The 22,189-nt window shown below is 39.9% G+C and overlaps 4 protein-coding genes across 9 annotated transcripts; 3 read left to right on the forward strand and 1 right to left on the reverse strand.

Annotated features, from left to right (window-relative positions):
* Window positions 1-2,252: 2,252 nt before the first annotated feature.
* LOC131309408 (uncharacterized) lies at window positions 2,253-3,545 on the reverse strand. The gene is made up of 4 exons (XM_058336050.1): window positions 3,429-3,545; window positions 2,816-3,379; window positions 2,696-2,725; window positions 2,253-2,561 (listed from the first exon to the last, which is right to left on the reverse strand). Exons 1-4 carry the CDS (start codon window positions 3,543-3,545, stop codon window positions 2,253-2,255), a joined length of 1,020 nt encoding a protein of 339 aa, XP_058192033.1.
* Window positions 3,546-5,455: 1,910 nt separating this feature from the next.
* On the forward strand, window positions 5,456-9,417 carry LOC131311684 (uncharacterized). The gene is made up of 2 exons (XM_058339227.1): window positions 5,456-6,151; window positions 9,130-9,417. The coding sequence occupies exons 1-2, from the start codon at window positions 5,654-5,656 to the stop codon at window positions 9,229-9,231; spliced, it is 600 nt and encodes a 199-aa protein (XP_058195210.1). The 5' UTR covers window positions 5,456-5,653; the 3' UTR covers window positions 9,232-9,417.
* A 1,605-nt stretch (window positions 9,418-11,022) lies between these two features.
* Window positions 11,023-15,072, forward strand: LOC131310651 (26S proteasome non-ATPase regulatory subunit 11 homolog). Of its 6 annotated transcripts, none has more exons than XM_058337798.1 (3): window positions 11,023-11,137; window positions 11,285-11,329; window positions 13,550-15,072. In XM_058337798.1, exon 3 carries the CDS (start codon window positions 13,569-13,571, stop codon window positions 14,838-14,840), a length of 1,272 nt encoding a protein of 423 aa, XP_058193781.1. In that variant the 5' UTR covers window positions 11,023-11,137; window positions 11,285-11,329; window positions 13,550-13,568; the 3' UTR covers window positions 14,841-15,072. The 6 variants fall into 6 exon arrangements, with proteins under 6 accessions (XP_058193781.1, XP_058193780.1, XP_058193782.1 ...); XM_058337797.1 differs by having other exon boundaries at window positions 11,036-11,137; window positions 13,560-15,072; XM_058337799.1 differs by having other exon boundaries at window positions 11,044-11,150.
* A 1,369-nt stretch (window positions 15,073-16,441) lies between these two features.
* Window positions 16,442-21,764, forward strand: LOC131311368 (uncharacterized). Its single transcript, XM_058338800.1, has 5 exons — window positions 16,442-17,021; window positions 19,828-19,927; window positions 20,007-20,088; window positions 21,298-21,393; window positions 21,458-21,764. The coding sequence occupies exons 1-5, from the start codon at window positions 16,631-16,633 to the stop codon at window positions 21,593-21,595; spliced, it is 807 nt and encodes a 268-aa protein (XP_058194783.1). The 5' UTR covers window positions 16,442-16,630; the 3' UTR covers window positions 21,596-21,764.
* The last annotated feature ends 425 nt before the right edge of the window (window positions 21,765-22,189 follow it).

The following is a 22,189-nucleotide window of genomic DNA, read 5'->3' on the forward strand; positions in this document are numbered from 1 at the left end:
GCACACTAGAAGAAAGAGAGAGAGAGAGAGAGCGCTAAAGTTGACCAGAAAGAAAGAAAAACTGAAGAAAGAGAGAACATGGAGTCACCTTCACCGGACGAGGCCATTTACTACTGCAGGAAGGTGGGCAAGGTCACGACTTCTTGGATTGATGCCAACCGGGTGCTTGTGGCTATTTCATTTCGTTTGATCCCCCAATGTGCGATATAGCTATAGTGGTCATACCTGGACTGTTGCGGTCGTTAGAGAGGCATGAAACTGAGAAGATAAGGGATGATGCTGAGATTAAAAGGCTGAGAAAGATGAACAATGTCCTGTTTGCGGCAGTTGTTACAACTTGGTGCTTGTTTGTTCCTAGTTCTCTGATGGTGTGGCTGAACAAATGAAGGGCTTTGGAGAATTAAGTGGGGCATACTAACTAACTAGATGGGGGGTTATGAATTTTAGGGCTGTAGGTCTAGGTTTTGTGGTAGTTTGCTCTCTAAATGTAAGGTTTAGGGAAGTGGTAAAATGGATGAATGGTGTTTTGTGGTCTTTACCCAGCAAGATGGGTTTTGTTTTGTAATGGCTGCAAGCCAAACTAAGTTATGGTGTAATATAATGCCCCATTGGCCTTGTTTTCTCCTATATGATTGTATTGCAGTGTCCAATTCCAATTTCCATAGCACACCAAACACCCAAAACTGTATATAACAAACTTTAATGACTTGAAACTGAATAAGATACCAAAAAACATAAACAAACTGATATAAAAGGTGCACAACACTTGCCATTGCATAAACCATATCCAAACTTTAAAATGCCATAACTAAGTAAAGGCATATACCAGCCATAAGTTCACAACTACTAAACTAAACTAGGCAGAAGTTCACAAAAACTAAGCCAGAACATGTTTTAATCACAAAAACTAAACCATAACCTGGCAATTCTTAGTCACAAAAAGCAAGGCAGTTAACAAAAAGTTGCACCACTAGTCATATATGTCCACTAGTCACTACCAGTTCTGTCCAAAAAAAGAAAACCAGTTACGGCCATCTACTTCAGTCCATGCACCTTGTTTTGGTGTTGCCAAACCTGCTTCCATGAGTTGTAACTGTAGTGATATTTGAAACTTGTGATCCCTATGTGGCCTGTGCATAATTAGAAGGGACATTAACCTGCAAGGTCAAGTAAAATAACATTTACATTCCATCGTTTACAAGATTTGTTCAACATATTGTACTTAAATGTGTACAAGATTTGTATTATACCTAAATGCCTCTACCCCTTGGCTGCATGCCAACTCCTTCACCCCTAAACTTGACACCATTCCCCCTGCCCTAAGCTGCAGTCCAACCCCCTCACCTCTTGTCTTCACACCACTTCCCATGCCCATTGGTTGCACTACAACTCCCCCACCCCTTGTCTTCACACCAGATCCCCTGCCTATTGGTTGCACTATAACTCCCCCACCCCTTGTCTTCACACCAGATCCCCTGCCTACTGGTTGCACTAGAACTCCTCCACCTCTTGTCTTCACACCAGATCCCTACCCCTTGCACTTGTTCCTTTGCCTCTTGGTTGCACACTAGTTCCCCTGCCTCTTGGTTGCACACTAGTTCCCCTGCCTTTTACACTAGTTTCCCTACCTCTTGGTTGCACACTAGTTCCCCTGCCTCTTGGCTGCACACTAGTTCCCCTGCCTTTTGATTGCACACTAGTTCCCCTCCCACTATATCTCATGCCACTTGGCTGCACATTATCTTTACCCCTTGCCTGCATAGAAGTTCCTCTCCCCCTTGCATATTCAATGGTTTCACTAGCCTCAGGCAATGGTGTAGTGCAAGTTCTGCTGTTATGCCTATGGTTCCCACACCTTCTACAGTAAACTGAATTCTGTCCTATTTTCCTCAACTTGGTTTTGTCATCTGGATTCAAATATTCCTCTGGGGCCCTAACTCTTTTCTTCTTTGGCCTTCCATGTTTTCTCATTCCCTCATGAGGCATAACTGGTGTGTGACCTATTTTAGGCCACATTTTATGGCCATTAATAGGGTTGATCAATGGTGCTTTGCCTTACTGTAACTGGACTTAGAATAACAAGAATGTATAAATTCTTCTTCTCTCTCATGTCTCCCTTAGATTGCTGCAATGGCATAGACACAAGATATCCCAGTCAAGTCCCACCTTCTACAACTACAAGATTGTAAATCTAGGAACACAGTGTATTGTTCCCCTTCACCACATCTGACTTGGAATTGGAAATCACCAAACTATTTAGCTTGACAAGGTGCTGCCTTATCCTTCAATGCCTCCAACTTGCTATAACAGTTAGGCAAGAGCTCATCATTGAATTTTTTGATCCACTCTTTTCTAATCACCATCCTTTTGCTCAAATAACACCTAATCCACTCCAACATTTCTATGATTGGCTTATCCCTAGCTTCCAATATGGCTCTGTTGAATGCTTCACACAAGTTGTTGCATACCATGTCACATTTCACTATTTTCTGGAAATGTGATATGCTCCAATGACTTAGGGGTATTTTGGCTAACCATTCATATGCTGTAGGGTCTTCTTCCTTCAAATTTTGCATTGCATCATGAAATTGTGCTACATGGGATGCCTTTGCACATTCCCAGAACTTGTTTTCAAGGGATAGACCTCTGAATTGCTTTTGAAAGTTGCTTAGTATGTGCTTTGCTGTGCTCTGACCATGTTTTCATTAATTGCTGGCAACAATCCCTGTAAATAGTATTTATGACATAAGTATCCAACAATACTGAAAACTGCCAAGTATGAAATAAGAAAAAAAAAAAGCAGGATTTAGATTACCTTTTGTCTATCATTGATGAATGTCCATTCATTTTCATTGGCTTCTGTATTATTGAGGTCCATCTTTAGAAGTGTAAGAAACCATGTCCATGTGTCCTTGTTCTCAACCTCCACCACACACCATGCCATAGGATACATAGCATTGTTTGGATCCACACCAACTGCTGTAAGGAGCTGCCCACTGTATTCCCCTTTCAAGTGACAGCCATCTACACCTATTATCTTTTTGGAACCTCTTAGATACTCACTCTTCATAGCTGGTAAGAAAATGTACAACCTGTTGAACCTTGGTTGCCGAGTGACTTCATCTAATGGTGCATCCATTACCACAGTTGAGCCTGGGTTAGACCTCCTTATCTTCTCACAATAGTCCCACAGTCTCCCATACTGTTCCATGTCATTACCATATATGAACTTACCAGCTTTTCTTTTTGCCTTGTACAATTGGTTCCTAGAAACATCAACTTTTAGTTCCTTTCTCACTCTCTCTTTAAAGGCAACGATAGGCATCCCTGGATTTATTCTTAAATCATCCATATACCTCTTAGCTATGAGGTAACATTCCTGTTTGAGTAATTTTCCCACATTTGTACATGGGCTTGTAGGTTTTGACCTGGTAAGTAGATTTGGTCATAACTTTAGCTGCATATACCACCCATTTACATGGTTTCTCTGGATCATTTGAACCAAAACACTTGGCTCTAATCCTCCTCTTATCATTCTTGACCATCTTCACTTGCCTTTGGTGCTTAATTGCATGCTGTTTAACAGCTGCTTTGAACTCCTGAGGGGTATTCGAAAAACATCCCAACCTTGAATTGAGGATCTTCCATATCAGTTTCAGGCCTAAAATTCTTAAAGTGGTGTTTCCTCCTATGACTATTTTCTTCATCACTTAAGGTGTAATAACTGTTTTCTGAACCATATTTGGAATCATCATCATTGAGCAAAATCTCATTCCCATTCCCATTAAACCCATCACCATTCCCATCAAACCCAATTTCTTCTTCAGCAATGATCTTTAACCCCACAAATTCTTCATTCTCATCAACATATGTCTCATATAACCCATCATCATCTTCTTCTTGGTAGGAATGGTCACTGTAATATACATCATCACTTGATGAATCACTGTAATCTTCTCCATCTATGATCTCAACATCATCAACACAATCCTTTGGCACTCCATCTACGTCAAGTTGAAAATTAAGATCCACTAATCCAATGTCATCAACATTCACATCTGGAATCTCAAAATCAAAATTCCCCAAAACATCCCCAGCAGATTCAAAATTAACATCTTCAAAATTCCCCAAAACATCCCCAGTAGATTCAAAGTTAACATTTTCTAACTCAATACAGTCTAATCCACTCTCTGGATCAAAATTAAAGGAGTCTAATTCATAGTTGTTTTGCATATTTGGGTCAGTTTCTTGGGTTACATTTTCAGTTTCTTGGGCTGCACTATCATGACACTTCAGTCCTCCTATGTGCTCCAAATACACTATAGCAGTCCTTTTCTTGTCCAAATAGTCCAACATATTGTGAACATCTTTGTCGTTGGTTAGGGGCACAAACCCTTTGTCCAAATCAAGGCTAGACATCTTATAGTAAAAGTCCATACCAAAATGGTATCCAAGCTGCTTGGCCCAAGCATCAAGCTCAAGTAAAGAAATATAGTCAGGGTCTAGCCCATGGACTGTCAATTTTACGCCTAGTGTACACTATCTTGGGCCTAAAACTAAATGTACCCCCATGGTGGAATTCCATTGCATAACAAGGAGGGTCCCTGCAAGGCCCTACACAAAAGCCCAAGTACATCCATTTAACAACACAAAATCATACCTAAAAAGAACAAAAATGGTGGTCCACACCTCTAGAATTAATGCGTCCCAAAAAAACTTGGTACATGCAAAAGCCTTTAAAAAACTGTATTAGCCAAATCCGTGTAAAGTGCACAAACCCATATGAATTTTGAGATATATATACACACACTACATGCATATATTATACACTAAGCACACACCCCCATATTTATATATCTTTACACAGATTTATATGTATAAAGCCATTAATGGGGCCCAAACCGCACTCCATAGCTTAATCGAGCAAAGAAAAAGCAGTGAGAGTGAGCTACAATGGTAAATGCATACCTCTGCATTCTCATTCCACTCTTGATGTTCCATATTTAGTGTTGGTCGAGTAGATTCATGCAAAGGTTCCCCAAATTATGAAAATTTTGGTCAGAGATATCAAGATTACGGATGGGTGTCAGGAATTAGGGCTGGTGTAATGACTTGGGTGGGTGTAATGAAATTGTTTCACATTTTTAGGGTGGAAAAGGTGTAAAGGAGGGTGAAATACCAAAAATGCCTCCTTTTTTGACGGAGAGCCTAAACGGCGTTGGAAAGGAGAACCAATTTGACACAAATTAAAAATGTTGGGGATTAAACGTTTACATTGGGGACCAAATTGACAGTTCGCTAATACTTTAAGAACCAAAAAGATAAATAAGCCTTTCTCAAAAAAATTCACAATTGAAAGCACCTTAACAACTTCTCAATCATAAATAGAAATTTACAAATTTTTCGCTGCCCGAAACACCTCACGAGCAAACAAATTGTGGAGAAACCTACGGGTGGTGCTAGTCAGCAACTTTTGATCAGATCATCAGAAAAGAATCTTCGGGGGGGAAAATATCAGCAAAACCCCAGTAGAAAACAGAGATTCGAATTGTCCGTATGCACCGAGCAATCACACAACACTACAAGAAAATGTCAAACTTCCCCCACATAATCCCTGTCTCTCACTCCGAATCCACACATTCTCCAATCTCATATGGAAAAACCCAACGACGTTGCCGAAGGATTCAACGACTGGGAGCAAATCCAATCACCATCTTCCGCCGCCGCCGCCGGCACACAACACGGCGGCGCAGCGGTGGCGATTATAGACGACTACATACCCGATAACTCCTCCGTTTTTCATCCAAGCAATCACGAGGGCTTGCCAATTACTAGTCCTCCACGAGACGACCCACGTGCTCAAGAAACGCCGTCGTTTTCGTCCGACTCGGATTCGAACGAAGGTGATGGGGTGGGCCCGGTTGGGAGGCGATTCGGGTCGGGTTTGGCGGTGCTGAGTTCGTGGGCGGTTCGGGTTGGGTATGGGGTTCGTAATTGTGGAGGGTGGAGAGGGGGTTTCTGGTCATTTGTGTGGGTGAGCGGAGTTTTGGCGGTGTTGGTGGTTTATGGGAAGGTGAAGCGGTGGCGGAGGAGGTTTTTACGGCGAGAGAGTGAGGAGGGTCTGATGCTGCTTCTCAGAGAGAAAGACAAGGTTCGGTTTTGTTAAATTCAGTTTTTCTACTTCCACTTTGTTTCTCTGAGGCTCCGTTTCGCCTGTTCTGGTTCTTATTTTGTGCTTTACGAGATATGTTATTCTCTATGAATGCATTCACCTTTAATTTAAAAATTTAATACGGGACCTTGAGTTTAGCGGAACTTTTTCTTGGTGAATTACAGATTTTAGGCGAAGTCTATGTTACACACCAAAAAATAAATGGTGAATAAAATTTTGGTTGCAAAAAAATGCGTAACACCAAAGAAATGGGTAACAAGTACCCCCAAAAAAGCACAATTAACAAAAAAAAAAAAAAACGTAATTTTTTTACTGTGCACCTTTATTTGTAACTTGACTAATACCATAAAATGCGTAACTAATATGAGTAAAAAATTATGTGTACCATACGCCAAATATATTTGTACCATCCTCCAAAACTATGTGTACCATCTTTCATACACTTCCAAGGTACACACTTGCCTATCTAACCAAATATTAGATAAAAGTACGCCAGAAGTATACCCCCAAAGTATGCGCAACATTCTCCAAAAAAATCGAGTAATATTTGTGTCTATAGTACCCTTAGTTTTTTCCTAAATTTTATACCAAGAAAAAACCAATTATTACAACCTGAACCACAGGGGCATACCCCTGGCCTAAACAAAGCAATGGACACGAAAACTTTCCAAGAACAATCAAGGAGGGAGACCGGCAAAATGCGGAAGAGTATCAGAGCATAGAGCACTTCAACTAGCAACCAAACAAGGGAAACAACCTGGAAAATATTAAATCATCTTCCTAACTACCGTACCCACCCCTTATTATAATCAAAGTAGGCGATAAAGTAGTCAGAAGGCATGGAAATAAAGGCCTCATATTCAAACTTTTACCTAGAAAAGATAGGCCCTATTTCCAAGATGGTAGGCCTATCAATATTCCATAATGCCTATCGCTTCTTGTTCAATGGTTAGGTCTGCATTCGACAATGGAGATCTCAATGAAATTTGCTCTTGAGTCAATATTCTCAGTCTTCATTGGCTGGAGTCTCTTGGTTTCACTTATTATAGTAGAATCAATGGCGCAGAGCCAATCAACACTCCTAATCTGAGAAGCACAGACATTTAAAAGAAGGTAGCGTATTTGTATTCGACATGTGTCGGACACCAACACTCCTAAGATACCGCCGGGTACATGTCTGATGCACTTTTTTCCGTGTAATTTTTAGAAATTAAACTTGGACACGTGTCCGACGCTCCTTCGTAACGTGTCTGATACTTCTTTGGTGTCTATGACTAAGAAATAAATATTATTGACATGTCTTAGGCACTTGCTAACATGCGATTATCAAAAATTTCAGAAATTGACATTTTATAATGATATGCAAAGTAGGGAAATTAGTAATTTTTATGGCTAATCATATTTAAATTCAATTTGAAAACTTGTAAGGATTTCTTGAGGATTCCTACCATGCCCATGTCTAATTTTTAAGGATTTTGTGACCGATAACTTTTTGTATCTCATCTATTCTATGATTTGGGACCTAAGCTTAATTGCTTATGGTATATAAGCACATAATAATATATTTGATATATATAATTGATTGTAGTATTCCAAATGAGTCCGTGTCCTAGATTTTGAAGAAATTACGTATCCGCGTGTCCACATCGTGTTGTATCTCTGTCTCATGTCCGTTTGTGTGCTTCTTAGCTCGTGATGAACCAATCCAATAAACCCTAGTAAATTCCTGTATGATTTCTGATCCAGAAGGTACACGATGCATTGCCACTGGGACTCAAGATAATGGTACTGGACTTGTCAATTGATTCATAACCTTTCGAGCACGACCCCCGTGCTTTTGTACCCCATAAAATTCTCTTGGAAATGATGGAAGGTCTTTTTGGCTCAATTCAGAATGGGAAGCTTTTTCTCGATGCAGCAAGCAACGGAGAATCAGTTTCATCAAATTAAATGATGATTTTGACTTTGTTTTTAAACTCAAGCTTCTGTTCTGATACTCCTATAGAAAAGTGAACACACCATGGTGTGGACAAAATCATGAATCTGGCTCACTTTTTTTCTTTTTGAAGAAATGGCCACTACATAATAGTAAGCTGCGCAGATGACTGACATTTTTTATGACTGCACCACTGTTAGAAACCACGAAGGTAAATGGGTCAAATTAAATTACATTTAGTACTGATACCTGATTAACCCCCACGTTTCTATTTTCCTGAGATTGGGCTGTGATAACCGTAGTCATTTTTAGTAATCCTTTCCTCTTTTTTCTGCATTCCTATGGCGGCGGGAGAAACACCAAAAAGAGGAGTAAATGAGAGCGGAAAAGAGAAGAATTGGGACACCTTGTCGTGTTTCATTTACCTCTGTGATTCTGCACCGTCTCGTTCTCATGTCTTTTGCTGTTCTTTTTGACTACTCGTTTGTGTCAACTGGGGGATGAACACAACTTTTTTTGTATTGAAGAGTGGGACATGATTAGTGGTTCTAGTGAGGCACAATTGCCGGTTCTTCTCCTGTAAAACTACAGAGACGCATGTAACTTAAAGATACATGTCTTATGTGTAGAACTGTAGATTAAGATCACTATTTATTTATTGTCGGTTTCCTATAAATTTGATGCGGTTGTACTTGTATATCAAGAATAATGTGGTTTCTTGATCTGAGAGTGAGACAGTCCATTTTAGTTAAAGAAGCATGCTTAACAGTACCGTGTATTAAGCATATTTATATGTCGGAAGATTGCGCTCTCATAGACAAACGCATGTCCAAATATGTTTATACTTTTCAAAGTTTTGATTCCAATCCTTATATTTGGCTTTCTATCAATATAATCTACAACTCGCATCTTACCTTTTGTTATTTGACACATGCATACCTGATTGCATCCCAAATGAATACCTGATTGCATAGGTCTGATCGCATCTTACCTTTTGTTTTTTCTCACTTGACATTTGCAGCAAATCAGCCAGCTCTTGCTTCAAATTGCCCAAATGAATGAGATACTGTCAGCCCAGCGCACAGTTCCAGTGATCAGAGTTGGTCCATTAATCGTATCATGATTCATGACTACTCAAGATTGTGTTCTCTCTCTCTCTCTCTCTCTCGGTTTTGATAGCATTGTAATCTGATACCACCTTATTAAAACTGATAGCATTGTAGTACTATTCTGATACTATCAGCTTATTTAAACTGGCCAAGAAGAGCTACACATGTTTGCCATTTGCTCAATGGTGATGCAACTTGGTGGTTATTACAGTATCTTTTTTAGTTTTCGTTTGCTAGCTGCACAAGTTTTAGGTCATGATAAAGAAGCCTTCGCTACGTTAGTCCAAGCTACATGACTATTTATGCTTTGATGATGATTATCTATGCTTTACTCATATGGTTGAGATCGAATAAAACTCGATTTCATCAAGGGAAATAAAATACCCTAACAGTTGCACAAAAGTTTTTTATGCAGGGTTTAGACTTTCTATTGATTTTTTCACTCCCACGATATTTGTCTATAATATTGGGGTTTTATAAGTACTATTGAGTATTGAGGCTCAAACGTTGTTTAGAATTTCTAATAACAAAATGCACTTTCTTTTTTCACACTTTTTTCGTCTGCAATAGTTTTTTTTTTTTCTTTCGACTTTATGTAATGTTTTTGTTTGTTAGTCCATCGTGATGGGACAACTAAAAAATACGAGACATGTATGGAATTTTAACGGAGGCATGTTTAGGATGTATTGGAATTTTTTTTCCCAATAAGGTTCATATACTTATATTTTATCAGATGTGCTATTGGTATGGCTATGAAATCTGTACCAGCATGCACATACTCCTTTTGGGGCATGTTTCGGGTCTCAAAAAAATGATCGGAACCGCTTATTTTGTTTACGGTCCGGTTCCTACAAAAAAAAAAGCTCAATCCGGTATAGACAAGGGCGTCTATGAAAAGTCACAACTTTGTCCCAAAATTCAAGCTTGAATTTTAAAGCAAAGTTGGATATTTCGTAAACGTCCTTACCGATACTAGATTGAGCTTATTTTTGTAAAAAATGTAAACAAAGTATTTTATACAAAATGAGCGGCTCCGATCATTTTTTGGAATCCAAAATGGGCCTGAAAAGAGTTTGTGCGCGCTCGTCCACATTTTGTATCTGTACCATTATCCTTTCTGCTATTTTTTCTCGGTTTCTCATCCACACGACAAACTAACCTTACTAAGGATTCCAAACACACTAAAACACCAACACGCTTGTAGCCGAGTGAGACCTCTTCCACATGGAAGGTGATGGTTAGATTCTCGTCAGGAGCGCGAGCTCTTGGTGTGGTGGTTACTTGCCTTTCGGCTAAACGTCCTTACCGATATTAGATTGAGCTTATTTTTGTAAAAACCGTAAACAAAGTATTTTATACAAAATGAGCGGTTCCGATCATTTTTTGGGACCCAAAATGGGCCCGAAAAGAGTTTGTGCGCGCTCTTCCACATTTTGTATCTGTACTATTATCCTTTCTGCTATTTTTTCTCAGTTCCTCATCCACGCGACAAACTAACCTTTCTAAGAATTCTAAACACACACTAAAAAGCCAACGCGCTTGTAGTTGAGTGAGACCTTTTCCACATGAAAGGTGATGGTTAGATTCTTGCCAGGAGCGCGAGCTCTTGGTGTGGTGGTTACTTGCCTTTCGGCTTGCCCCATCCATTTGTCTCTTAGCGGTACCTCTTTCACATTCTTTTGGGATTAGATTAAACATTTATCGAGTGGGAAAAAAAAAAAAAAAAAGACTAAAAAGATGAGTGAAAACAAAAAACTCCTCAAGCTTTTGGGGGTAAATATGCAATACTAGAAAATTTCGAGGCCTCCTTTGTGAAACCGGCTATATATATTTGTCAGCCCTAATTTGGTTACATCGGAAAACCGAAGAACGAAAGTGAAAACTTGAGATCGAAGAAAGCACCGATCAGTTCACACCATGGTACGCTACTACGGTCTCTGTCTCTGTCTCTCTCTCTCTCTCTCTCCTTCCTGTGCGTGTGAAACCCTAGCTCCACAATCTCTTTGGGTTTTTTGTGTTTAGCCCACTCTTTCACTTGCGTGTTTCTAATCTATATTTTCCTTGCAGATTAATTGAAGAATACCCACCTTCTTCAACCCTTTTTAGAACAAGGTATGGACTTGAATTGGTTTGGTACATTGAGCATTTAATTCGAATTGTATATTGAATTTCTGTTGGTGCAATTTGATTATTTTGCCTAAATCACTGGATTGGGTGGGAAGAGTAACCCTAGATTGGCCGCTCTAGGTTTAGCCATCTCAGCCGGTATACTGTGTAATCGCTAGACTTAAATCCACTGTTCTAAAAGTCGGCCCCCTAGGCACTAGGGCGGTGGTCCAATCCCTAGATTCGGCAGCAGACCAATCGGCACCTAAGTCTCCGCCTAGGTGCCCCTTTTCTGCCTGACTAGTACCTAGTGATCTTTAGAACATTGCTTAAACCTACTATGGTATTGTCACAAGGTCTTTTTTGACACAAAACTGCAAGTTGTCCTTATTTGGTTGATCAGTCCTTTTGGTTCAAGTCAAGTAGCTGTATTTGGGTAATTGTGGACTCCTATACTGTTGATTTTCACCAATTTCAGTCTGAATGTGGTTATAAGAGGGACAACACATGTTTATGGTGGGTGGGATCTCTGTCACGTTACGGATCGGTTATAGTTTTGATTGTTCATGTAGTGCCACGCATGGGGTACCTATTTCGATTTTGTCTATCCAATTCTGGTTGATTCACTTGTACCTAAACATTTATACCATCATGAGTTGCTTGTAGTTTGGGGGAGTTGATAAAGATATTTGATTTTGAGGTTCGTCTGTGTTTGTTATGAACTCGTGAGCAATGCTTTAGACAATTTTGTCTCCTGATAAGGGACTTGAACTGAATTGTCTTGCTTTCATTACCTTTTTTTGTGATGGTTTTCATAGGTTATTTGTTATTGCGTTTTATGCTCCTGTAAGTTTAATTTTTGGATGATGAAACAGTTTTTTTTTTTTTTTTTTTTCCATTTCTCGAACTGCTGTTTTTATGTGAAAAGTGTGCTGGAACTATTGTTTTTGTGCTGGAACTTCTGTTTTTTCACTGAAAGTCTGCTGGAACTGGTGTTTTCGGGCTGAAATCGTGTTGGAACAGGTGTTTTTGGCTGAAATCGTGGTGGAACTGATGTTTTTGTGCTGAAACTTTGCTGAAACAGTTATTTTTATTGCTGAAACTGCTGTTTATATTGTTGAACTACAGTTCTGTTGCTGAAATTGCTATTTTTAGTTACAATCCTTAGCAGGCCATAGTATGTATCCTGTTATTGACTCTAACAATGGTTCCGAGGATGGAAGAGGTGGTGGTTTTGCTAAGTTTGGCACTATATGAGTAGAATAACATGTAGATACACCATAGACAGTGTTGAACGTCGATGTTAAGGGCCTAAGGGGCCGGCCATGAACTTGTCCTAAAAGTCCTCAATGTCCATGAAGAGGTGTCATCGAAACTTTAGAATAAGTATTCATTCGCTTTTGTGAGGTGTAGAAAGTAGATGCAAACTTGAAACAATGATACTTGACACTCCAAGAGCAAGTATTATGAAACGCCCCTTAGCTGTTTGAACATTGTATTTGTGTTCTCTAGTAAAAAGAAGTGTTGACCATTAAGGGGCCTGAAGCAGTGGCTTTTCTAGGGTTTTTTTTGTGTTATTCACCCATAGACTTTTCTTTTTTCACAGGAGATATTTTCTCTATTTTTTGTGTATGTTGTATTTAATGGCTGAGGAGTTAAAAGGAAAGAGAATAGAAGAAATTTGGAGGGTTTTTTTTTTCCCATAATGCTTCGGGGACATCTGATCTGTATCCAAATGTCTATGTGATGTATTTGGTTTGTTGTCGTTGCTACATTAGTTTCTGTGTTCTTTATCTCTTTGGTTGTATTTGCATGATGATGCATATATTGTGGATGATTGATAATTATTAGGTAGATTTTTCTACTTAGGATTTTGGCATGCTTCTTTCAAGATTGGCCTCAATTTGATCAGCTTTGAATGCAAAGTATTGATCATTGGGACATGGCGCTAGTAAGAGTTGCTCCCAACTTTTGTATCATTAAAACGGTATAGACAAGACAATGCATCCACTTATTTCTGATAGGAAATTGTATCTCACCTTGTATGAATTCGTCTCTGAAGAACAAAACCAGCGAATGTCTTCCATTTTGGTTGAAAAACTGGGAAGTGGAGCTGTGTCATCTGAGTTTTGTATATTTTACAAGATAGCTGTTTTTCGTTATGGTTAGTTTGTTAGGCTAGTTATGTATACTGTACCTAATTGTTCACTTATTTCTGATTTTCAGGAACCTCAAGGCAGTGACCATGTCTTCATCATACCTCCCAGCAACTACTGAATCACTCGATCAGGCTCAAGAAGCAAAAAAGCCATCGGACGCAATCTCCATCCTATACCGCATACTTGAGAATCCTTCTTCTTCTGCTGAAGCACTGCGGATAAAAGAAAAGGCCATCTCGAATCTTGCAGACCTTCTCAGAGATGAGAACAGGGCGGAGGAACTCAGAAGCCTCCTGACCCAACTAAGGCCTTTCTTTTCCTTGATCCCCAAGGCAAAAACCGCCAAAATCGTCCGAAGCATAATCGATGCGGTAGCAAAGATACCCAACACGTCAGATCTCCAGATCTCTCTTTGCAAAGAGATGGTGCAGTGGACCCGCACGGAGAAGCGGACGTTTCTCCGTCAGAGAGTGGAGGCGAGGCTTGCCTCTCTTTTGATGGAGAGCAAGGAATATTCAGAGGCGCTAGCCCTTCTCTCTAGCTTAATCAAGGAAGTGAGAAGATTAGATGACAAGCTACTCCTCGTGGACATAGAATTATTGGAGAGTAAGCTCCATTTTTCTCTAAGAAACCTTCCTAAAGCCAAGGCGGCTCTAACTGCTGCTAGAACTGCAGCCAATGCTATTTACGTGCCGCCAGATCAGCAGGGAACAATAGATTTACAGAGCGGAATTCTTCACGCGGAAGAAAAGGACTATAAAACTGCTTACAGCTATTTCTATGAAGCATTTGAAGGTTTTAATGCTCTTGAAGATCCTAGGGCCGTATACAGTCTCAAATATATGTTATTGTGCAAAATCATGGTGAGTCAAGCTGATGATGTGGCAGGGATATTATCCTCCACGAAGGTGGGTTTGCAGTACCAGGGTCCGGAAGTCGATGCAATGAAGGCCGTGGCCCACGCCCATGCTCAACGGTCTCTGAGGCTGTTCGAGACTGCGCTTAGGGATTTCAAGGCACAGCTGGAGGAGGACCCAATTGTGCATCGCCACCTGTCGTCCCTTTATGATACGCTGCTGGAGCAGAACCTTTGCAGGTTGATTGAGCCATTTTCTAGGGTGGAGATTGCGCATATTGCTGAGCTGATTGAACTGCCAGTGGACCATGTGGAGAAGAAGTTGTCTCAGATGATCCTTGATAAGAAGTTTGCCGGGACCTTAGATCAAGGTGCTGGATGCCTCATCATCTTTGATGATCCCAAGACAGATGCTATCTACCCCGCGACACTGGAGACTATTTCAAATATTGGTAAGGTCGTGGATAGCCTTTATGTTAGATCTGCGAAGATAATGGCATAAGGTTCAAGCTAATAGCTGCCATTTCTATGACTTGTTTGTTTGGTGCGATATCTTTTATATTCTTGATGGAAGCACTTGTACTTTGTTTTCTGGGGATTGATTCAATTATTTAGAACTAAGATGTTGAACAACTAATTTATCTTTGATGTGCTTTTCGAACTAAGATGCTTTAGTGCGGATTTATCTTTGATGAGCTTATAAACCATTGACTGATGGGTGGTTCATTTCTCAACTATTATATGGTTAAGCTGTGGCTTCATATTCTACTTGCTTTGAAACCATTGGGAAAAGTACTCTAGGTGAATTGTGGATGTTCATTGGGATGGAGTTGGCTGGGATTCAAAAGAGTAGTTTGAACTGGGGATATCAGATTTGTTTTAGTTCAATTGATATGGAATGTGGCTTTGTTCAAACTGAATTTGCTCCATTCCCTGCTTATCTCGTGTAACTCTGAATTTGGGTGGACGGTGATTGCTCTAGTCAAAATGGGTGGGATGATCGTTCTGTCCTTAAGGTTTCTTGTTTCTTTGTCTTAATGTACTTGCATTTCTGGTATTGCAAGATTCTGAACACATTGTGCAACCGTGACAGTGATTTTGGGACAAGGTCTTCCTGAGGCGATAACTTTCTCTTTCTGTCCCACTGAAATTTGTGTCTGTGTTCAACTTAGTTGCTGTATTGACATCAGAAAATTTGTTGAATGTGGCGGATTTCGTGATTCTTTTGGTCCGTGGATCCTGGGTTTTCGAAGGGGTTAAGTTGCATTTAATTTCAGGAGAAAAAACACCTACACAACAAATCCAGGAACGTGGAAACTACATAGCTGTAGCCAGAGCCAAGCGCCAAAAACCCGGATATATGATACTCCATTAAACAGAACCGAGTAACAGCCCAAGAAACAGCTTAAGTTTTTTCTTTTTTCTTCGGTCAATTATTAAGTAACTCTTGTAGAGATATTCCAAGATAAGAATGTGAGCCGGTTCTTTTTTCTTCGGTCAATTATTAAGCAACTCTTGTGGAGATATTCCAAGATAAGAATGTGAGCCGGTTCGTCTGAATATTCATGACCTGCCAAGAGAATGTGAGCCGGTTCGTCTGAGTTTTTCACCAGCAAATCAGGCACGGTATTAGCATAGGTGCAGAACTTTGAGCAATTCGAACTGGCTTAACCCTGGCCGTGGAAAGAGGCTTCACCCAAAAAAGTAGTCGTGGAAACTTGGTGAAGGATTTAGTTCTCACCAAATTTGGTGAAAAAATTGAGTAAAACGTAATTTGGTTCTCGATTTGGTGAAGGACCGGAGATGAGTTCTACTCAAATTTGAGTTTGAGTCTAAGTTCGGTGAACTGGAGATGCTCTAACAAAGCCAATAAAAAATAGTAGTAAGTTTTTTTTTTTTTTGATCCGCAAAAAATAGTAGTAAGTTGCTCCTCCTATCAAAAACAAAAACGAAAAATTTTCTCCACCAGAAAAAAAAAATGGAAATCAGAAAACAGAAAATAAGAAAATTGAAAAGGTAAATTATGAGGCTCCGTGTTTGATTCTACAAGATTCCCCAGTCCCTCTGGTCCCACCTACCTATAAAAACCAGAGAAAAATCTCTCTCTCTCTCTCTCTCTCAGACCTTCACGCCTTCACGCATAGAACTCCTCCCGGCTCCCCCAACTCTCTCTCTCTCTCTCTCTCTCTCTCTCTCTATCTGCGTAGACGTGTATACACATAGAAACAGATACGGTCACTGATTTGTGTATAAATTACTGTTGTAGTTACCGTTGCATTTGTAAAACACACAATGGATTCTCTCTCATTGATTTCCCCTTCAATTGTACTCCCCCCAACGAACCCCCTCCGCCACCAACGCCGGCGGCGACGGTTCACCGTCTCGCCAAGCCCTATCCCCCACCGTCTCCCCTCTCTCTCCTCTCTCCTCTCCGTTTCCTACTCCCCTGAACCATCTGGAAGGAGATTCACAGCTAGAGGAGCGGCAGCGGACAAAAACGACGGTGTGGAGAGTGGAAAGGAAGAGCACGAGAGCGAGGAGGAGGTAGAGGAAGTGGAGAGGGCTCTTCGGATGGAGGGGGGAATACCGGGGACGTCTAACGAGTTCGTGGAGAGAGTGTCGTCGCGCGCTTACGACATGCGGAGGAGTCTCCAGCAGACGTTTGAGAGCAGCAGCTATGATGGTATACGAATCATGTCTACTGTATTTTGTTATTGCTGATGATTTGATTTTGCAATTTTGGCATTTAATTGTTGGTTTTTTTTTTTCAATCAATAGAAGAGAACATTTTGCATCGTATATTACAAATCCATTACACTTCATCAATTTTGAGAGTTAACGAGATAATCAAGCTCAACAAGTCAAACAATACTATAAATAAGCACATCATAGAGAAGAAACAAACAAAGCAACAAAAAGCCCCTCTAAGGGAAGAACACCCTCTAAGGGAAGAACACTCACACGCAGGTGGAGAGATTCAAACTCCTGACCTTCTAGTGAGATGCGAGCGTCCCAGTTGGTTTAATTGTTGGTTTGTTGTGTCCGATTAGGAGTGGTTCTTTAAATTAATTCATTATAAGCTGTTCTACACAACTTATTTATTGAAGAATTAGGCTTCTTTGCAAGCCGAGGTCAACTGCAGTGAGAAGTCTGTGTTAACTGGGCCGTCCAAAAGTATTTTCAATGGTTGAAAGAATCTTTTCAATATCAGGACAATTGATTGCCGAGATAGAAGGTCTAGATTTAATTGCAGAGGCTTCTCTGTAGCCCAATTGCCAAGAAGCTGGGCCCTTTATGGAATAGTTTTAGTTTTTATTCTAGCATGCAAAAAGCTGCACCATACATGTTAACGATAATCTAAAAATCTAACTTCTAACTTGTAAGTAGTAACAAACGGGGCATATGGCATTTAGTTTGGGCCTATTATTTTCTTTTTTTAACTATTGATTTATTGTGGTTTATGGTGGTGAATTGCTCTATTTGTTGATAATCTCAATGTTCAGTCAAAGTCATCCGAGCCATTTGAGTGCTTGAGAGAGTGCTAATTTTTTTACTGGGAGTGATTTGAGAGAGACAACACAAAAAAGAACAAGAGACGATCTACGTGATTCTGCAAACCATGCATACCTGATCAATTGCCTCACAGTATCTGTTGCTGAATGTTTCGTGGTTGATGTGTACACTGATGTTTAAAAGGTGGAGACCAAAGTGAATACCTCAAGAATTACGATATTTGCAACTGAACTAAAAAATGTACATCTATGATTGGGGGTTGTGCGCTGTCAGTGGCTGCACACCTGATTTATTTCTCGCTTGATGTGGGGCCTCTGCCATATCTTTTCTTAGAAAGAACCATTTCTTGATACGCTATTGTCAAGTATCAATTATTTGGCAAAACCAATTTGCTATATGTCAGTTTGCCTTCTCTTCCTGGTGAATGTCTACAGCCGTGTTTGGGTTTCATGTCTTGTCTGTGTCACGTGAACTCAACAAAGTGAATTCCTCTGGCATTACGATATTTGCACTGAACTCAACAATGTATGTATATGATTGGGGATTGTGCGGCTGCACACCTGATTTATTTCTCGCTATGTGGGGCCTCTGCCATATCTTTTCTTAGAGAGAACCATTCTTGATATGCTATATTGCCACGTATCAATTATTTGGCGAAACCAATTTGCTACCAGTTTTGCCTTTCTTCCTGGTGAATGTCTACAGCCGAGTTTGGGTTCCTTGTCCTGTCTGTGTCACCTGAAAGTTGAAATTGAACTTGGGTCCTTCCAGATACATTAACTTTCTTTGCTGTCGATTGTAGTTTTTTTTTGAAACATTTTTGGATCTTATGAGTTCCTAGTAATCAAAGCATCATTCCTTATTGGCCACAAGTAGAAGTGACTTTGATTTTTTGCCTTAGAACAATAGGAATCCATCTTAGAACAACAGGAATCCATTTATTTCACTATTAACTACAAAAACGGCTTTAAAGTATTGGGAACTAGTTCCTTACTGCGATTTTTTTTTTCAACTTTTTGTAATTTTACATTTATTTGCTCCAGATAGCAAGTCGGTAAAGTTAAGAAGGTGAGACCTTTAATAGTGGTTTTCCTTTGATGAGACTCAGGCATGTCAGTTAAACACCCATTGGTATATATGCATGCTTCCATAAAGACATGCGGAGTTTGGGTATAAGCATCACAGGGGAGAAGTTAGAACCTCTAAACATTGAAATGGAAAATGTTCTGGACCGATGAGTATTAGTTGGCGGTGGTTAAATAATACATTATATATGAATGGTTTTTGCAAGAGGAAAACATAAAATAATATGAGAAGGAAAAGAAATTGGATGTTCTCTTGCAGATGGTTCTCTTTAGCCTAGTAACCAAGAAAGGGACTACAAAGTTTGTAAATGGAATTTTCCATGTGTTTGCACTTGAGAAGTTGTTTCTCTACATGGAGTGGCGTTTGAAGATTTTGTGGAATTTTTCTGTATATTTGGTGGCCGTAGTTAGATGGACCTTTCTTAGGTGCTTGGTTTTTGGAAGCCTCATTACGACATGTGTAAATGAACAAACTTGTTAGAATTTCAGTGCCACATTTCTTGCATCAAAATATCGGAGTTGTATCCTCTCTGTTTATGGTCTAGCTCCCTCTATAACAATGACTACACCCATAGCTGGCACTTAATGGCATAACTCCTTATTGCGACAACTTTTTTGCGTGGTATCTGCGGCATAAGATTGCCAGATATACCACGATGCATCGCTTCATCAATCTACACCTGTCTCCTTGATGTTTAAAATGCTTTGTTCTGTCTCTTGCGGTGTCGTATCTCTCTCTCTCTCTCTCCCTCTCTCTGTCTTAGTCATCTATTATGGTTGCGAGGCTGCTCATCAATTTACAATGTCATGTTCATTTTTTATCTGAAAGGTGCTGATCAAACTTCCAAAAGGCCGTCTTACAATTTCTTGTCCTTTCTTCATCTTTTTCAGTTTTGGAAACCAACCCATGGAGAGAAACTTCAAAGCCTGTATATGTACTGACCCACAGGGAAAACCAGTTATGCACAATGAAAACCCGAACAAATCACAGGTCTGTCATGGTTTTATGCAACACTTTCATTGCATAGCTGTTACTATTATCCCAGCTCAGGCAATATTTTTCATGGCAGTGAAGTTGAAAGAGAGCTTGGATTATTGTTTTCTAAAGGTGAAAATCAGATGCGTGTTGAGGATGTTAGAGAGGGAGTGCTAGTAAGTTCTACCACTTGTTCTTGGTTTAATCTTTCACGTGGTCTTATGTTACGAGGTCTGTTGTGTTGGTATGGTTTTTGGAAGTTGAATGCCTGGCCCAAGACCCTGACATCTTTTCATAAGGTTAAAAAGTAAGATTAGATCTGTAATAGGTTCCCCTCATGAAAGCGTTGGCTAGATAGTATGTACTATCTAGTGCTTAAAAAGATTGGATTAAGCTCTGAAGAACTTTTGTCCACTTGGGGTGTGTTTGGCTGGTTTAGGGAAATAAATTTTTCTCCATGCAATATGGCACTGCACCTGAACTTATTGACTAATCACCTATCAAAGAGATTTCAGCAATATATGGAACCGAGGCTAAGGGCTAAGTTTAAGAAGTGACAACTTCAGATCTTTACTGTCATTCTGCATGGAGCGCTGCTATTTCATCTGCCGGGCTAACTGGATGGCTTGGTGAGAAAGTTCCTTTCTTAGCCTGTTCTGAAATTTGTGAACTCGGTAAGATCCGCTTGGATAGTTTGTGAACTTAGGAAGAAGCAATTAGATAGCTAAGTCGTAGGCTAAATCACACTCTCGGAAAATGAAGGGAATTTTATGTTAAAGAGCAGCTATGGTGTAGAACTATGAAACTGTCAAGCCACATACACTCAAATCATTGAAGTATCTTAATTGATCACAAATGATTGTTTGGTCTCAGAAATAGACCAGAAACTAGATCTCTCTTCTTCTTTGGTTAGAAAATATTCCTTTCCCCACACCTTACTGGAACTGGTAATTTAGTTGGATAAATATCTGGTCTCTTTGCACAACATGTATTAATTTCGATATTGATTACCTTGTGAATATAGAAACGGGGAAGCACTCTGGTATTATGATGTGGAAACCTGAATACTTTCTTAGACAAATCAAAATGTTTGAAATTCAGTTCTTTGTGACAAAACGTATGGGAGAGAGAACTGATCTATATTACTGAATATTGAGAGTGAATGGTTACAATGCTAACATAAACTTAAATAGAGAAAAGTCTAGAATTCTATACCTAAAATAGAAGATTACAAAGAGATATGATTACGATATTATCACGATACTATTCTATGCCTAAAATACAAGACACGACGAGATCACGATGCATAATACTTTCATAGTCTTGTCATAGTTTCTATTCTACATCTCTGTCTGTAATTCCAAACACAACAATTTTGCTAACAGGTGTTTGAAGACGAGAAAGAAGCTGCCAATTACTGCGACTTACTGGAGGGAGGAGGTCAAGGTTGTGAAGGCATCGCAGAGATAGAAGCCTCATCGGTGAGAAATGCCATCACATCTCCCTCATACACTATGCTCTCTAATTATGTTACTTTCTCCACAGGTATTTGATCTTTGCCGGAGAATGGGGGCTCTCGCAGTTCTGTTTCGCCGAGGGAGGACTCCACCTGTACCTGAAAACCTCGACTTTAACCTGAGGGCTCGTAAGCGGTCCCTTGAGGACCAGGAAGACATAATTTGAATCAGATCACATTGGTGGAAAAGATTTTCCGAGAATGTATTGGCACTGGTGTATTATCTCTCTAACCACTTTACAGTTACATTGCCAGTTGATAAGAAAAGTTGAATCAAACTGCTTTACCATTTGGAGAAGGATATCTTTATACAATACAAGTTCATTTTCATTTCAATCCCAATGCTTTATTGATGCTCAGAGCAATTGTGTAAAAATGGGGAAAGGAAAGACCAAATATCATTTTGCTAAAGTCGGACAAAATTGATCCTGTGGTGTCAAAGCTTGTTTCTGGGCCTTATCTTAGCACGACCATTGCATTGCTTGGAGCATTCTCAGAGATTTGAAGCAAAACCATTGCGACACGCAAATGTTCATGTGACAATACATGATTTTGACATTTCTTTCGTCCAATTTGACTCAAGTAATGCAAAGCCTTCTTCTGTTTGGCTGGAGGTCTTTTCTCGAGACTTGTTGCCGGATAGTAATATGCGCATTGACAGGAGAAATAACTCGCAATTGGAGACGCTCTCTAGCTAGCCCCTAACCAAGATTAGAGTAAGAAAAACGTAGACCATATCCAAGACCAGAGCAGGGGTTGAT

The sequence above is a fragment of the Rhododendron vialii genome, chromosome 12a, assembly GCF_030253575.1.
Source record: "Rhododendron vialii isolate Sample 1 chromosome 12a, ASM3025357v1".
NCBI lineage: Eukaryota > Viridiplantae > Streptophyta > Magnoliopsida > Ericales > Ericaceae > Rhododendron > Rhododendron vialii.

What these genes read in the sequence shown, in the direction of transcription:
- LOC131309408 (XM_058336050.1), bottom strand. Translation starts at nt 3,545, where the DNA reads ATGGTCAAGAATGATAAGAGGAGGATTAGAGCCAAGTGTTTTGGTTCA. An exon ending in TGACCAAATCTACTTACCAG is followed by an intron (nt 3,380 to 3,428) that starts GTCAAAACCTAC and finishes TTACTCAAACAG; the next exon opens with GAATGTTACCTCATAGCTAA. An exon ending in CAGCAATTAATGAAAACATG is followed by an intron (nt 2,562 to 2,695) that starts GTCAGAGCACAG and finishes CAAAATTTGAAG; the next exon opens with GAAGAAGACCCTACAGCATA.
- LOC131311684 (XM_058339227.1), top strand. Translation starts at nt 5,654, where the DNA reads ATGGAAAAACCCAACGACGTTGCCGAAGGATTCAACGACTGGGAGCAA. An exon ending in TTCTCAGAGAGAAAGACAAG is followed by an intron (nt 6,152 to 9,129) that starts GTTCGGTTTTGT and finishes TGACATTTGCAG; the next exon opens with CAAATCAGCCAGCTCTTGCT.
- LOC131310651 (XM_058337798.1), top strand. Translation starts at nt 13,569, where the DNA reads ATGTCTTCATCATACCTCCCAGCAACTACTGAATCACTCGATCAGGCT.
- LOC131311368 (XM_058338800.1), top strand. Translation starts at nt 16,631, where the DNA reads ATGGATTCTCTCTCATTGATTTCCCCTTCAATTGTACTCCCCCCAACG. An exon ending in TGAGAGCAGCAGCTATGATG is followed by an intron (nt 17,022 to 19,827) that starts GTATACGAATCA and finishes CATCTTTTTCAG; the next exon opens with TTTTGGAAACCAACCCATGG. An exon ending in ATGTTAGAGAGGGAGTGCTA is followed by an intron (nt 20,089 to 21,297) that starts GTAAGTTCTACC and finishes TTTTGCTAACAG; the next exon opens with GTGTTTGAAGACGAGAAAGA.